The 15,769-nt window shown below is 29.9% G+C and overlaps 3 protein-coding genes across 4 annotated transcripts; 1 reads left to right on the forward strand and 2 right to left on the reverse strand.

Annotated features, from left to right (window-relative positions):
- The first annotated feature begins 521 nt into the window (after positions 1 to 521).
- LOC101208023 (ras-related protein RABC2a) lies at positions 522 to 4,336 on the forward strand. Its single transcript, XM_004150325.3, has 6 exons — positions 522 to 1,022; positions 2,126 to 2,194; positions 2,448 to 2,513; positions 3,047 to 3,168; positions 3,364 to 3,492; positions 3,830 to 4,336. Exons 1-6 carry the CDS (start codon positions 878 to 880, stop codon positions 3,944 to 3,946), a joined length of 648 nt encoding a protein of 215 aa, XP_004150373.1. The 5' UTR covers positions 522 to 877; the 3' UTR covers positions 3,947 to 4,336.
- Positions 4,337 to 5,234: 898 nt separating this feature from the next.
- LOC101209724 (zinc finger protein ZAT5) lies at positions 5,235 to 7,303 on the reverse strand. The gene is made up of 2 exons (XM_011651870.2): positions 6,995 to 7,303; positions 5,235 to 5,905 (listed from the first exon to the last, which is right to left on the reverse strand). The coding sequence occupies exons 1-2, from the start codon at positions 7,245 to 7,247 to the stop codon at positions 5,352 to 5,354; spliced, it is 807 nt and encodes a 268-aa protein (XP_011650172.2). The 5' UTR covers positions 7,248 to 7,303; the 3' UTR covers positions 5,235 to 5,351.
- A 3,747-nt stretch (positions 7,304 to 11,050) lies between these two features.
- On the reverse strand, positions 11,051 to 12,445 carry LOC101207777. 2 transcript variants are annotated; one of them, XM_004150324.3, is made up of 2 exons: positions 12,236 to 12,445; positions 11,051 to 12,135 (listed from the first exon to the last, which is right to left on the reverse strand). In XM_004150324.3, exons 1-2 carry the CDS (start codon positions 12,287 to 12,289, stop codon positions 11,431 to 11,433), a joined length of 759 nt encoding a protein of 252 aa, XP_004150372.1. In that variant the 5' UTR covers positions 12,290 to 12,445; the 3' UTR covers positions 11,051 to 11,430. The 2 variants fall into 2 exon arrangements, with proteins under 2 accessions (XP_004150372.1, XP_011649427.1); XM_011651125.2 differs by having other exon boundaries at positions 12,232 to 12,440.
- Between the last annotated feature and the right edge of the window lie 3,324 nt (positions 12,446 to 15,769).

A 15,769-nucleotide genomic window follows, 5' to 3' on the forward strand; every position in this document is an offset into this window, starting at 1 on the left:
GAAGGTAACCTATTTCATTACATAATTCAAAACTTAAACCAATCAACTTTTCTATGTTTGGTAACTGTTTTTCTTTATTTTGTGAAAAAAAATCACTTTTAAAAGATATGTTAGTTTTTGCTAGTATTTAAAAATAAAAACCTCTAGTTGCAAAGGAGAAATTAAGGGCAGAAAAATTGGATTGATTTCAAATAACTTGAAGTAAATAACTTCAAACAAACTTGATGGTGTTAAATTCTCAATTCATCTAGAAATTTAAGTTTGAGTTATAGTAAACTTAACTACACAAGCATTTAACCTTTCATTTCACTTGTGAACTTAATAATTTGTAAAAGAAATTAATGGGTATAAATGAAGAAGAAATGACGCTAGACACTATACACTAGACTTTGACTTGAACAACTAGTTAAATCGCTAATTAATTCTTTAACCGATTTCAAACCCACTCCATTGTAAAAACTATAGATAATTGCAATGAAATTCAATGGAAAGGATCACTTAAATGTAAAAGAAAAGAAAAAAAAATTGAAAATTCGTGAAGACTTTTTTCCTTTTTCATACGAACAATTGAACAAAGAGACAAATAATGGGTGTTGTTGCAGGCCATAGAAGTAAACAAAAAGCGGAGAGCCCATCGATGACTAGTTGTACACACGTACACTACCGCCTCTCGCCAGCTCCTTCATTGTTACACTTCCATTCTTCTCAAAACGAATTATTTCTCTCTTTTCCCAATGATTTTGATTTCTTCTTCTTCTTCTTCTTCTTTCTGAGAAAAGGTTACTCTCAAAGAAACTTTAAAAGGGGTGGAACAGAAAAAAGGTTGCTTGTTTTGCTTGTTTGTGAGTTGTGAGGTAGAAGAAGAAGAAGAAGAAAAATGATGGGTTCTTCTTCAAAAGGAAGATGCATTAGTTACGATTACTCTTTCAAGATTTTGTTGATTGGGGATTCTGGTGTTGGAAAAAGCAGTATTCTCCTTAGCTACATCTCCAATTTTGTTCATGATCTTTCTCCTACCATCGGTCTCTCTCTCTCTCTATATATATATGTGTGTGTGTGTGTGTGTGTGTGCGCGTGCATGTTTTGATGATTAATTCTCATACCCAGATGCACCATTTCTGAGTTTTGTTCATATTTTAATCCTCAAAGAAATCTCGATAGCTCTGTTGGTTGGTTGGACATATGTTGATCAGATACTCTTATTTTTTCTTCTTCTTTGTGGTTACTTTGCTGTTTATAGTTTTCTGATTGATTTCTGATATTTCAAGTTGTTGAATTGGGATTTATATGCTAGAATGCTTTCTGGAATTTCAAGGGCTACAGTGTTGCTGTACTGTGAGCTAGTGGCTTTGAACCAACTTTGTGGTTTAGTAAAATTTGTTCCCATATACTTGTTGTTTAACAAGTATCGAGATGATTAAATTTACCACAACGCATTTGGGCTTTTAGGTTCATTGGTGAATTAACATGTACTAGAGCAGGACGTTTTGTGTTTGAAATATTGTCATTTCCACACTATTAATATTAATTTTCATTTGTTGGGTATTTTAGGAATTCTCAAGCCCATATCACAAGTGAGAGAAGTGTTAAAACGTTGATATAATTAAATTTACCATAACCAATCAACTAAGTTTTGAGTTTAGGATCATTTAGCAATTCATGACTTAGGAGGGCTATTGTGTCCTTCGAAAGAGCAGATTATACTTGGTGATGCAGGTGCAGGGTGCCCTTAAGGTTTTCATCATTGAGGAGTTTGTAGTGACAATTAAAAGGTCGCCTAGAGAGAGTAGTTTTTTTTTTTTTCTTTCTTTCTCAAACAATTAATTTTTGTGAGAGAAGCTTGTGATTATCATGGTTTATGGATTGGACTGTAAATTGTGCATCGCAAATGTTTGTAATGCATCACTCCCCATTTTAATCACTACTGCACAAAGTTCCATGTCCCATTTAAGTTTAAAATACTGTTGCAACAAAAAGCAAGAATATTATGTAAGATGGATTGGATGGTTGATACTATTTTAACCTTACAACTCCTCCCTTCCTCTGTTTAAGTGTGCTGCGGAGAAGCAGCCTTCTTTAACTTCCCGTTGCTCTCGTGTAATCTCCATTTTGTGCATTGCTCCAGGTGTGGATTTCAAGATCAAGATGGTAACAGTTGGTGGAAAAAAATTGAAGCTAACAATTTGGGATACAGGTAACTGGATGATTGACTAGTTCTTTCTGGTTACATTTTTACTATTTTACTTGTCCCAGCTTATCTACATAGGATATTTTATGAAGTTTTCTTTTTCCCATCCAACGTGAGAAAATAACAGTTGTTCAGGTGTTATAAAAAACTAATGTGATTCAATGCTCTTTGTCGAGGGTTTTCTTTTCCCCATTTCGTTTACGACACTTGCCAGTTTGATGCTTTCGAGCATGTCTTTATCCTATGTTCTTGTATGCAGCTGGACAAGAGAGATTTGGAACATTGACAAGCTCTTACTACAGAGGCGCACATGGAATCATCCTAGGTATGATAGAAAGGAGACAAAAATTCTCTTTCCACAATTGTCCTGAAAATAAACTTCGAAAGTTTAATCAAGACTCTGTTCAATGATATTAAATGAAAAACAATCAGAATTTGAGAGCATATGGAGACTTTTTTCTTGGTAACTGAGACAACTAGAATTGCGAATTGACATTAGAAATAGACTAAAGAGACTGAGAATCATGCTTCACCTTCATCTTTTATATTCTCTCATACAGACAGTTAATAGAAGTTGAGGCATTTGTTTGCCTGTCCGAGTTAAGCAGTATTGAAAACAAACGCTCCATTCAAAGCAGTTGGCTGTTTTATTTTCCGTCATGCCAACAACATCTGACACCTTTTTTCTCCTCATTTATGTTGTGTTCTTTTTCCATGTTTTCTTTCTTGCGTTTTATAAGTATCCGATATCTTTCTATTTTGGAAACTATCTCTCATGCCATGTTTTCTCACCATTGAATGTTTTGAATTTAGTTTGAACTTCATGAGGCCTGACACTGATCTATGTTTCACCATTAGTGTACGATGTTACCCGGCGGGAGACGTTTACAAACTTGATAAATGTATGGGCAAAGGAAGTAGAGCTGTACTTAACCAATCGTGAGTGCATAAAGATTCTAGTAGGAAATAAAGTCGATCGGGTAAGTTTGTACTACTATTCCACATCCATCCTTTGTCAACATTCTGTTTCCATACTGTCTTAACTATCATGCATTGGACAACATTGATAATAGTCAAACCTTTAATCCTTCATTCCAACTTACATTACATTAGGAGAGAATTTTTAAATCATGTTTTTAAGTGTGGCTGCCATGTTCACTGAATATTATTGACAGGGTAGTGACAGAGCAGTAACAACAGAAGAAGGCATGGAAGTTGCCAAGAAGCATAAAAGTTTATTTCTTGAGTGCAGTGCTCGAACTCGAGAAAATGTCGACAGATGCTTTAAAGAACTCTCTTCAAAGGTAACACTCTTAATTGTTATAGTGGAACTAAATGTCGACAGTGCTCCTAAGTATGGTCACTGCACAGCGTACACCGGGTGATTTGAAAAATTGGGAAAAAGAGGTGTGTTCAAAACTATTGAGGGAGAAGGGGTGTCTTTTTTATGTCATTTTGTGGAGTGGGTCCCACTAGCTATAAATTATTATTATTACTATTAGTACTACTACTGAAAACTTTCATTTATTTTCCATGTTGGGTTGGCTGTAAAGAACGATCGAAACCCGATCTTCAATGCCAAATATATTTTATTTCATGGCCTTTGGGCATGGTCTAAGTGGTTTATCGTATATAATCCAGATGATGGAAGTTCCAAGTCTACTGGAAAATGGATCTGTTGTTGTGAAACAGAAAATTTTGGACAAAACACAAGCACGCAAAGAAGTGGAAGTGAACGACAGGGGTTGTTGCCACTGAGAAAACCGTGTAACGGCACAAAACAGAACTTACAGAAACAGATTTAGAAGATCTTAGATACTGCTGGTAGAAAATGTTGATCAGAACAGACCCAAGAAAATACACCAAGGGGAAGATTCCATGATCTTTTGCAATTCCATTTTGGCTACCACTGTTTCCAGCAGTTTTCTTTTTCTATCTTAAAAATGCATTTCAATAGTATCTTTAGGATCTCTGTATATGGTTGGTTATATTTTGGGCAAAAATGAGTTGCTGAATTTTGTTGAGACAGATTTTGAGTGAAAATATGTAATAAAAAATATGTAGATAATGTGAATACAGTTTGTTTATTTATTTTTTGTTTTAGTTTTATATATTGATAAGGGCTATTATGCTGTAGAAGCTTCCTTATACTTTGGTCTTAAATCTATAGAATGCTTTAAATAATTCTCCTAAAGTGATGAAGTGGAGAACTTTGATCATTAATTGTCTATTGATATATATATTTGTAAGATATATCAAGAAATTCATTTTGTTGTTAAATTTTAAATTTTATTAAATAGCTCGTTATCTTTTTTTAATTTCTTGTTTCAGTGAAGGGGATGTGGATTATATTTTCTTAGTTAAACCAACCTACATCCGTGGTACATTTTCGGTGATTTGATTTTAAAATTTATAGTATAGTTTTATTTCAATTTTAGGATTTAATGTCTTTTTTTTATTATTAATATTTGCTTTTGGTAAGTGATCTTTTTATTTGTTGACAAATGCATATGAACTCACGTTCTATAAAAGCAATGGCATACCTAGATAATAAATAAATGCAGTCATAACATATATGATGTATATGGATAATAAAAGCTCCTAATAATTATGATTCCATTAAACCATATAATGATAAGTATGGATACTAAATGGTATTAAATCTGTAAATAAAAAGAATGGTACTAAATTAATTATACTTCCATTTTAATTAATGAGAAGCTAACATTATAGCTTTTTTTTTTAGTTCAAATATTATCACTTGGTTTTCAATCTTATTAAGCATTTTGTGAACTTTTAAACGACGTTTTTTTTTAAGAAGGTGTATTTTAATCTTATTAAACAAGGTTTTGAATGAAGTTTAAATTCGCATAGAAATGAAAGTTTCGAAATTCTAATAAAAACTCAACAAGAGAAAAAACAAATAAATTGAAATGCAAGTTTTAAACATCAATCTTAAAAACAATAAAAGAAAGTAAAGAGGATGTGTAATATTCAAACTTGAATTTGTAACTTTAAACTTATTTGGTTAATCGTGGTTTTGGGATAGTATTTACTTGGGTGCTTTTCGTTGAAATTTGGAATTATAAACATACGTATCAAACACACATAATATTTTTCGTTTAGAAATCATACATTCATTATGCAAAAATGCTCAATGTTCTCAGTAATGGCAGTCCACCAAATTCGTGGCAGCCATTGCAACAACACCCGAGTTCTCTCTTTTATCATTTTCAGGTGCCGGAAGATTGAGATTCAAATCCAAACACAATAAATTACTTCTCTGCTTTTTAGAACAACGACCGTCAATCTCACTGGAATCTCTCGAAGCTCCACCGCCGTAGCCACGGCGGTGGCGTCTCATGTGCCCGCCGAGGGCTTGGCCGGAAATGAAATCGGCGCCACAAACAGAGCACTCATGGACCTTAATTCTATGATTGGCGGGTTTGAGATTGTTGTAATAAACGGTTCGGCTCATGCGAACCTGATCCAATTGGTTTGAAACGTTGTTGTTGTTGTTGAATCGTTGTTGTAGCTGTTTATTGGGCGGGGATGTGGTGGAGATCGAATTATGGTTGGCGGGGGTGGCGGTGGGGGTAATGGGGGTGTTCTTGTGGTTGTGGCTGGAGCGGTGGCCACCGAGGGCTTGAAAGGATGGGAATGTTCGGCGGCAGGTTTTGCATTCGTAGGCACAACCATCCGCTGCCTTGCTCGCACCTGCCATTGTAAACAAGGACTCAGAAATGTAGCCGTTTCATTGAAACACTTCATTTTTCTCAACTAATAACAATAAACAAACTCATTTATACAATATTTATATATATATTTAAAAAGTTGATTATATCTGATTTTAATTAAATATTTTTTGTTCAACTCTGCTATTTTTTCAATTTTTGCTTAAAAAAGTATAACATATACAGTAATATTTTTAAAAAATGTGCAAATATAACCAAATTTGTTCTACCGAGTATTAACGTAGAAATCAATAGACAATATTACAAATATTGGTGTATCACTCATAGACCATAAAAACTTATGGATGCTCGTCACTAATAGATTTTTGTTACACTTGAAAATTTTGGAATGTTATTAAATAATTGATTAATATTCTTAAAATTACTATAACTATCCATTATATATATAACAAATATAAAGTAAATATAAACGAATCTAAAATATTAACGAGTAAAAATATAAAAGAATTTGTAGATATGACAAATTTTAATTTTAGTTAGAACTATAATGTATTCATTTTTAGATTTTCATTTTTTTTAAATAGGTTTTTATTAGATGTTTTTCAAATATAGTAAAAAAGAAAAATCCATTTTATTATTTTTGTTAATTTCCTTTTTTTTTTATTAATATATTAAATATTTGCAATACCTAATATATCATTCAGACAATTCAATAATCTGAGTCTAAGTTTGTGGATATAGGAAAATAAATATAAAATAATTTAGGGTAAAAATCAATTCATTATGTGGAGGGTTATACCAATTAAAACTATAAACGGTAAGGAACTGTACTAATTAACGTCTTTTTCTTAAGTTTGGATGTTATTATAGTGTGAAACTTGTGATTTAAGTCAATTAAATTTATATGAATTGAGACATTTTATTACAATTATAATCGATAATGGTACGTGCGATATCAGTTTTTTTCTATTTTTGTAAAATAAACAATTTTAGAAACTTATTAATTACTCTTCTAAAAGAAAAAAAGAAACCTATTAATTACTAAATTATTTGAGGACCATATATTGATTTTCTAATTTGTATGAAGCTAAAAAAGGAGAGTTGTAATTACCGTTTTGCCCTTCTGGGTCTCTCCTGAAGAACTTTCCCAATGAATAAGAAGATGGTTGAGAAGCTGCTGCAGGTTCACCTTGAGCAAGAAGGATAAGACAATTCGCCATATCTTCGTCGTCTTTGCCACCATCGTCTCGACCAATATTCGAAGAATTAGATGAAGAAGAGAAATTTAAGAAGCTGTGACATTCACCAATAACATCACAATTATTTGGCAACAATTCACTAAAAAAGCTGTGACCCATCTCCATCCAATTTCTGAGTCTTAGTTCTTCTCTCTTTTCTTTTGCTATCAAATATTTCTGATCTCTTCACCCACTTTCATATACAAACATCTATGTGATATATATATATATATATATATATATATATATATATATATAATGAAGTCAAAATGACAACAAAAAGAACAATAAATCTGAGTTAGCTGTCTATCTTAATATATTGATGAAAAGTTCAAGTTTAGAAGAGAATAAAGAGAGAACTATAACAGAAAGAATTGCAAATTTAGAAAGAAAATTTTGGTTAATGATTTGTAAAGAGAGGAAGGACAGTGAAGTTTTTCCAACTTCTTCTTTTTCTTTTTTTAAATTTTTGAAAAAGCTCATTTGTTTTTGCCCAAATTGACTCACCCTCACAAAAAAATTAAAAAAATTGTTTTGAATGGTAAAAATGTTTAGAAAATATTTATATAACAAAATTTTATACTGATAAATGATTTAGTGTATACATATTTCATAAATACTTTAGTTCATTTTGATATATCTAAAAATAACCCAATCTCATTCTCACACAATTGAACATGTATTAATTTTTATTTGTTTATGAATTCGTCAACTATTTGATAGAGTAATGATAAAATATTATTAGAATTTTAGTATGTTTTAGAATTAAAGATTAATGAGTAAAGATAGGTGGAGTTAGAGGTATACCTATTTTAGATTTGTATTAATTAAAATTAGTATTGACTTTGATATATTTGTTTTTATATAGCAATTTTTAAATTCTAATTTAGGGCATAAACGAATGGATTCAACTCCATTTTGTGTCTAAATTAACATGGAAGAGCTCGTCTATTAATTAAGTTTACGTCATCTCAAAATCTTAATCTAAAATGAATGGCAAATAAAATTATTCGTAGATCAAGAAGTGACTGAATATAATATTAGTATTTTTTCAATTTGCTTGCAACCTTTTGTAATCTTCATATGTCTGTGAATGAAATATAATAGAAAGATTCACTCAAGTGAGTTGATACTTGATGGAGTTTGAAATGTGAAGAAGAGATTTTAAGAAGTTAATGAATCATGAAAAGAAAGAAAAACTGTAGCGAAAATAGGTAGGATATTGACTAAATTTTTTTGCGTAATTAACTTCCAATATTACATGCATATATTTCAAAAATAAAATGAAAAGAAAAAAAAGGTTAGTCATTGTATACAAAATAATTAAGTATATAACAATAATTTTAAAAAATTGTAAACATAACAAAATTTATCAAAGTCTATCAACGGTAGAAATCTATTAGATCATGTCGTAAATATTGATCTATTATTGATAGATCATACAAATGTTTCGATGATAGTTTTACTATATTTATAACTTTTTAAAATATTATTATTATTTATAAAATGTCCATTATTAAATTGTTTAGGGTAAATTGAATTAGGGATGGAAATTGCATCACTTATATTTGTCCTTTTCCTAAAGGAAGCCCATTGGTTTGCATTTGATGGGTTGGCAATGGGCCTAAAATTGCCAACTTCACTTGCCTCATTCAAACCAAGTTTTTCAACAACACATCTCTTGTGATGATGTAAAACTTTCCTTTTTTTTTTATATGATTAATTAGTGATATAACGTCAACAAGTAAATAATTGTAAATAACTCTAAAATATTTTAAATAATTAATTTAAAAATATATTCTCTTATTAAAATAAATTAAAAATTTTAGATTTTATCAATGATAAAAATTGATAAATTTCTATTACTGTTTATCGATGTCACTGTTTTATTATTGATAAAATCTCAAATTTTACTATATTTTGAAACTATTTTGTTTTTGAAAATTAAGTCTAGAGAGGCTCATTACAACTCTATACTTTGTTCTATACTTTGTTCTATACTTTGTGCTTTAATTTGTAATGTTATCTACTTTCTATTTATATTTTACAAAGGAAACCAAAATTTTGAAAACTAAAACTATTTGTTCTCAAATTTTGAAAATTTTCTAATAATTCAACATTTGTACTAAAGAAATTAAAAAAAATATATAGAAAAACAAAAAGATTATCAAATGGAATCTTATCCAAGACCAACATAGATTAATTTGTTACCATATTAAACATAAACTCACTATATCACATTAAACAAAAAGAGAGACTAAAAGTGTTACTTTCACAAGAGCTAGTTTAGATACCGTTTGTTTTAACTTAATGATATCATGAGACATGATAATGAATGAATCATCTTGTTTCTAGAATTACTTATACTATAGCTATCATCATGATCATGATCAACATCGAGTAAATTCATTATTACATAATTGTATATATATATTATATATATATACATCCACATAATTATATGTATATGTATAAGTTGTGATTTGGAAGTGAGGTCATAATTTGGAATAGGGGATGATGATGGGGATGTGGGGTTGGATGGTAAAGCCAAACGCGCTTTCAAGAAAGATGAGCCTTATTTTTCAATACTTTCAATGACTTTTTTTGGGACCTAATATATCTTTTTCTAACCATATATAAAATAAAATGCATTGGCTCCAATGGGATATTCAAATTTTTCTTTCTTTCTCTCTCTTTCTTTCTTTTAGTGGTCCTGAAAAATCACCTTATGAAAGTGTAAAATCAAACACTTAACAAAGTGATTATTTTCTTTTTAAATAAAAGTTACAAAAATAGTCCAATTCAATCTATTCCTCCTTAGTTGTCATCAAACATACTTATCATTCATAGGTATATTAGTCAATTAATGATATCAACATAATCTCCCTCATTAACCTGAATATACCAACTTTTAAACAATTTAATAATAATAATAAACTACATGACCTCAATTTAACCCTAATTGATATGATTTAATGCCTGAAAAGTTAAAATATTTGATTTATCATCACTATTGTTATTATAGTAAAAAAAAAAGTAAAATATAATCTTGCTTTCAAATCATGTTAAAAGAAACACACATGTTTAGAATCCAATAAATAATTATCTCCCATTCTTGATTATATTAAAAATACAAGTAGATCTTTTTATCTCGTTAGCACAACTCAAAAAAGGTAAAAAAATCAAAAACCACCGAAACAACATGTTCATACTTATATAACGGCTTAAATTCATCTCTAAGTATATAACTTCAAAGCATTCAAATGTTGCATATACAAAAGTAGAATATGTCTTTAAACATTTAACAACGTGATTCTTTTTGTCATTTTGTAATATCCATGATATTATTTACGAAACAAACAGATTCATCTCGCTTTAACATGTTGAAAGACATATTTAACTTTTAGTTAAAACATACATTATAACAACACACTCCTACATTTTCACTTATTTCACCTCTTTTTTCATTTAGTGTAGAGCATAATGAGAAATTGACATAACACTAACATAATCAATAACTCTATCTTAATGACTAACTACACGAAAAATGGCAATGATAACAAGAATAAAAATCTCATTGAGTTTTCAATCTCTAACTAGACTTAGAACAGAAACCTAACATGCATCAAGTTAACTTTTAGTGTGTTTAACCAACTAAATGTTGGGTAAATTGTGTTCCCTTTTGCACAAAGGCCATATTTTGAATGCTTTAATAATGAAAGGGAATCTAGAAAGATTGTTGCACTAATTAAAGCCACAACATACCCACTATGAATGGTGGGGATCTCCAAATACTTGAGAGACAGAGACAGAATCTTTGTGAAGATCTATTTCCTTGCATGTATTAATCATAACTTCATCTCTTAAAACAGAGCAAAAGCGACAGAAGGGCCCAAATTTTTGGCTAAAAAATACACAAAAATGAACTCTTAACCTCAACATTCAGCAGCAAAAGTTTTGATTTTCATTAGTAATAAAAAGTTATATGGTACAGAACTGAAAAATGATCCATAAACAAAGCCACAGTTGTTCTTCAAATGTATGGCATTTGCAGCATCACGAAAGAATTTGTTCAAGTACTTTGTACTTGGATCAAAGTGAATGAGAAATTTCCCCCTTATTTTTCTTCTTTTCAACCCACATTTTTTTTTTTTTTTTTGGTGTAATTGTGATTTGATAGAGAATGGAACAAACTCCAAATTACACATCTCACAATCACAGCAAAAAGAAAAAAGATGACAATAAATTAAGTAGAAGGGCATTGAAAAGAATTAGAGAGAATGAGGAATTAGAGTCATTGAGACTGTTACTAAACCACTTTTTGATGCTTGAGAGGATGTTGAGAAATATCAGACAGAAATGAATGGCTTCTCTTTCTAGTGGCAATGGGTGAGCTTTGAGGTAGGGGTTGTGAAGGGCGAGGTGAAATGATCACCGGCGGGATATCGCCCGAGTCGACGAGCGGTGGAGGGTGCTGCCAGTGAGGCAGCGGCCCGGCAAGGAGAAGGTTCTGGAGAAGAGGGCCAGCTTCAATTACAGCCTGCAGAAGCTTGCCTTTCTGTGGCAATGGCTTATCACAGGCATTTTTCCAATCAGTTGGAGGGAGTTCTTGAGATAACAATGGCTTCTCACTCTCACAGGCATTTTTCCAAACAGTTGGTGGGTGTTCATTTGACAACAATGGGTCTCCCACAATTAGGTCAGTCTGAGAAGATTGAATTGTGTTATTATCATCAGAATCAGAACAAGCAAAGATCTTACTAGAGTCACTATCACTTTGTGGAGTGAGTTCATGTTCTTGAATTTTGTGTTGATCAAGCAGAAACAAATTCTCAAACATCAACTTCCCACATTTTGCTTCAACTTCATCTTTCTCTTTAATGGCTCTGTTCAAAAGATCTCTCAAGTTCATAATTTCACATTCTCTCCTCAAAATCTCCTCCTTTGCTGACATGATTGTTGTTTCAAGCTCCAAAGTTGTGTACAAAAGAGCATGCCTAAGCTCTTCCATTCCCTGAAAAAGAAAGAAATTGAAGGAGTTGAGCAATTTAGAACAGAACCCAGAAACAGAACGATGTCAAAATAAAAACAGGGTACAAGAATTAGATACCCACATCTTCTTGATGAGTGGAGAATTCCCAGGTGAGAGATGAGCATTCAGCCTCCATTAATTGAATTGTAGTGATGAATTCAGAAGAATTTGAAGAAGGAGATAGAGAAGGGGTTTGTGTAACTATTGATAGAGGAGAATTGTTGGCATTTCTTTCCTGTTCACTTTTTGTGTGATGGGTCTTTCATTCATACCAATTAGGCTATTTATAGAACAAATATATATATATTCATTATTAAAGAAGAAGAAGAAGAAGAAAAAAAGAAAGAGAGAGAGAGAGAGAGAGATTTAATTATAATAATGAAAAAATAAGTTCAAGTGTTGAATACATGTTGGGATATAACTCTACTCGTCAAACTCATTTTTCTATCCATTTTTAGTTGAAAAAAGAAGTATGAGTTCCAAATATAATAATTTGGTTCGTTTGAGTACTTGCTAGATATAATATGATGTCAAAACAATTTATAATTGTTATATTTGAAACTTCTACTTTTAAATTTATAAATGATATATCATATCACTTATAGAATTGATCATAAATTATAAATAAGAATTAGGGTTGGGTTTGATAGCTCACCAAAATTGATTGAATCAAAAGCGATTGGTTGAGATATGGAGAGGTTTAGTTGGTGTAGGATTGAAAAAAAATTCAAATCGACAACATTTTAAAAAAAAATTCAAATACTTGATCGGATCAAGATTGATCGATCGATCAATTGACTAATAGTTTATTTATATTTTTAATGATATGGATTTATTTAAATTTTAAATATTTACGGAACTGAGTGAGAGTTTAACCCACAAATCAACTCCAACTAATCAATGCTTACTTATAGTTAGAATAATGAATAGGTTTTTTAAACAATATTATACATTTAACACTACCTATTGTGAATGATAATGATTTTCATGCAAAAATGAACTTATTTCCCAAATGTAGATAGTTAAGACTAAGACTAATTTTTGTATTGTGTATATAAAAAAAATTAAACCATTAATTACAAATAGAAAAGAACCATTTTAAATATTAATTAAAAGTATATTTAAAAGTAAAAAAAGTAACACAATCTAAATCAAAATTTAATGTTTAGAAACTAAAATAATAATTACCCATATTTTTTTCAAAATATTTTTTTAACAATAATAATAAAAAGAATTAGGATATGCTTTAAAAACACAAAATCATAAAGTTATTGTTTTTGATAGTCCATATTAACTCTCTCAGGCTAACAAATAATAATATTTGACTTTCATTAAAGTAATATGTATAAGCAAATAAATGGAGATATATATATATATATATATATATATATATATATATATATATATATATTATAATAATATATATATATAGATTTGGTCCACTTATAACTTGACACCTCAAATGAACTAACAATTAGTTTGTTGTAATATGTTTGTCTTTTTTCTTGAAAATTATTATTCTTTTCTTTTCTTTTCTTTTAGAAAAAGAATAAACAAATAAATTGAAGATGATGTTAATTGTGAAGAAATAAAAATAGAAAAGAGGAAAATGCTAAAAATGCTTTTAGGATTGTGGAGTGGGGAATTGATTTTTGAATGTTTGGTTCATAGGCTACAAGAAAGAGAGATGGAATGTGAAAGCAACCATGTAAAGCTAAACCCAACATATATTGTATAGCTAAATCTGGCAGGCACGTGTTGTTTGCACATGTGAAAGTATTAACCCCTTTTTTCTTTTACATTTTTACATAGAATTGTTTTGAGGAACCATTTTAGTTTCAAGTGCTTTAAAAAATGGTGTTACACTGAAAAAGATTATAGCTAAGTCGACGTAATACTTATAATTTTCAACTTTGAAGTTAGAGGTTTGATTTTCTCGCTCCACATTTTTGTAAAAAGAAATGTTTTTACTTGTTAAAAGGTCATTCCAAACAAGTTAGAAATGTTCATTTGTTAAGTAACGTGGATTATGAACAAGTTAGAAAGTCACTTTTTCCACTTAATTAATTGGGTAATAAGTCATACTCTCTCTCGATAGATTTTTAAATAGGTTTAGTTATGAAACAATAAGTAATTCACTTTAAGCATAAATGCTTATGACTTTGTTTTTGTTTCAAACCAAAAGATCTCGTACATAAGTGATAGTTGTCCTTACCTATATACCTATGATCCATGAGGCTTTGATTGCATTTCGAGCAACAAAAACTGTTAAAAAAATATTAACCTTTTAAAGTTTGACTTTGTATATAATTTGGTAATTTGTTATAAACATGTTAGGCTTTGGCTCATAACCTAACTTTTTCTTTACCTAAATACCCCTTTTTATCATCACTTTTAAATAGAATACAATGGTACATGCTTTATTTATTTATTTATATATATATATATATATATATATCAAGACTAATTATTGAAAAGCATTTTAATTAAAATACTTTTTCAAAATTTCAACAAACATTTTTCATGCAAATCAAACAATTTTAAACTTTTTTTTTGGTGAGACATTCCCTCAAAATAAAAAAAAAAGAAAAGAAAAGAAAAGAAAAAAGAATACACTTTAAAGAAATTCAAGATTCCCATTCCAAAAACACTTACCTTTGTAAGAATAGAAAAATATATATATATTTTTTTGATATGATGAAGTCATATGAACAACTACTCAAATAGATCATTATTCTGCCCAAAATGGCTCTAAATTTTAGTCCAAACCCAAACTTCTTTTTGACCAAAAACGAAAGGCAACAAAACCCCAAAATTATAGTCTAAAAGCACCGAAATATAAAGCCATATATATATATTTTGATTATGTGGATGAATAGTTAAGAGTATAAAATTCAATATTAGTCAGAGATGGGAGGGAGACCAAAGTTTTTTTTTTTTTTTTTTTTTCTTTTCCCACTCAAGTAATAGAAAAATAAAACTGGAGCCTTGGAGATAATGTTATTGTCTTTTAAGATGCTTTGTGACTCATTCCAAGTTGCAACAAACATAAGAAAGAAACAAAGAAAAACAGCCTAATCCCTAATTCTTCTAATAATAATAATAAAAAAAGAGGTATCTATAATCTATGGGCTTAAAGAGAGAGCGTTTGATAGTTAATTATGTACGTCTTTGAAATATCACTTTACGAATAAAGTTTTTAAAATAAGTTGGTTTAGGTTAAACGTCAATTTTTTCTCCCTGATTTATATATAGTTCGTAAAAGTACTTAGTTAAGCATATTAAAAGTCATTTATTTCACTTATTCTATGTTATTTGTAATAGTAATTTGACATTGATAAAAACGATTTTGAGTGTTATGGAAAAGTAAAAAACTGCCAACATGAGCTTAACTCAACTGTCACCTATATGTTCCTGTGGATAAGAGATCTCGGGTTCAAATCCCCACCCCAACATTTATTACAATACATTTGCGCAAAAAAAAAAAAGTAAATAAACTTGTAGTAAAATGAGGATATTAAACACTATATAAACAAAATAATTTCAATTTTTTCTTTAAAACACTCAATGATCAAGTTGCTCATAGTTGGTTAAGTTGCTCATTTGAGTTCATTGT

Source organism: Cucumis sativus, chromosome 2, assembly GCF_000004075.3.
Source record: "Cucumis sativus cultivar 9930 chromosome 2, Cucumber_9930_V3, whole genome shotgun sequence".
In the NCBI taxonomy this organism is placed as follows: Eukaryota; Viridiplantae; Streptophyta; class Magnoliopsida; order Cucurbitales; family Cucurbitaceae; genus Cucumis; species Cucumis sativus.

What these genes read in the sequence shown, in the direction of transcription:
- LOC101208023 (XM_004150325.3), top strand. Translation starts at nt 878, where the DNA reads ATGATGGGTTCTTCTTCAAAAGGAAGATGCATTAGTTACGATTACTCT. An exon ending in TGATCTTTCTCCTACCATCG is followed by an intron (nt 1,023 to 2,125) that starts GTCTCTCTCTCT and finishes GCATTGCTCCAG; the next exon opens with GTGTGGATTTCAAGATCAAG. An exon ending in GCTAACAATTTGGGATACAG is followed by an intron (nt 2,195 to 2,447) that starts GTAACTGGATGA and finishes TCTTGTATGCAG; the next exon opens with CTGGACAAGAGAGATTTGGA.
- LOC101209724 (XM_011651870.2), bottom strand. Translation starts at nt 7,247, where the DNA reads ATGGAGATGGGTCACAGCTTTTTTAGTGAATTGTTGCCAAATAATTGT. An exon ending in AGACCCAGAAGGGCAAAACG is followed by an intron (nt 5,906 to 6,994) that starts GTAATTACAACT and finishes TTACAATGGCAG; the next exon opens with GTGCGAGCAAGGCAGCGGAT.
- LOC101207777 (XM_004150324.3), bottom strand. Translation starts at nt 12,289, where the DNA reads ATGGAGGCTGAATGCTCATCTCTCACCTGGGAATTCTCCACTCATCAA. An exon ending in TCTCCACTCATCAAGAAGAT is followed by an intron (nt 12,136 to 12,235) that starts GTGGGTATCTAA and finishes TTTCTTTTTCAG; the next exon opens with GGAATGGAAGAGCTTAGGCA.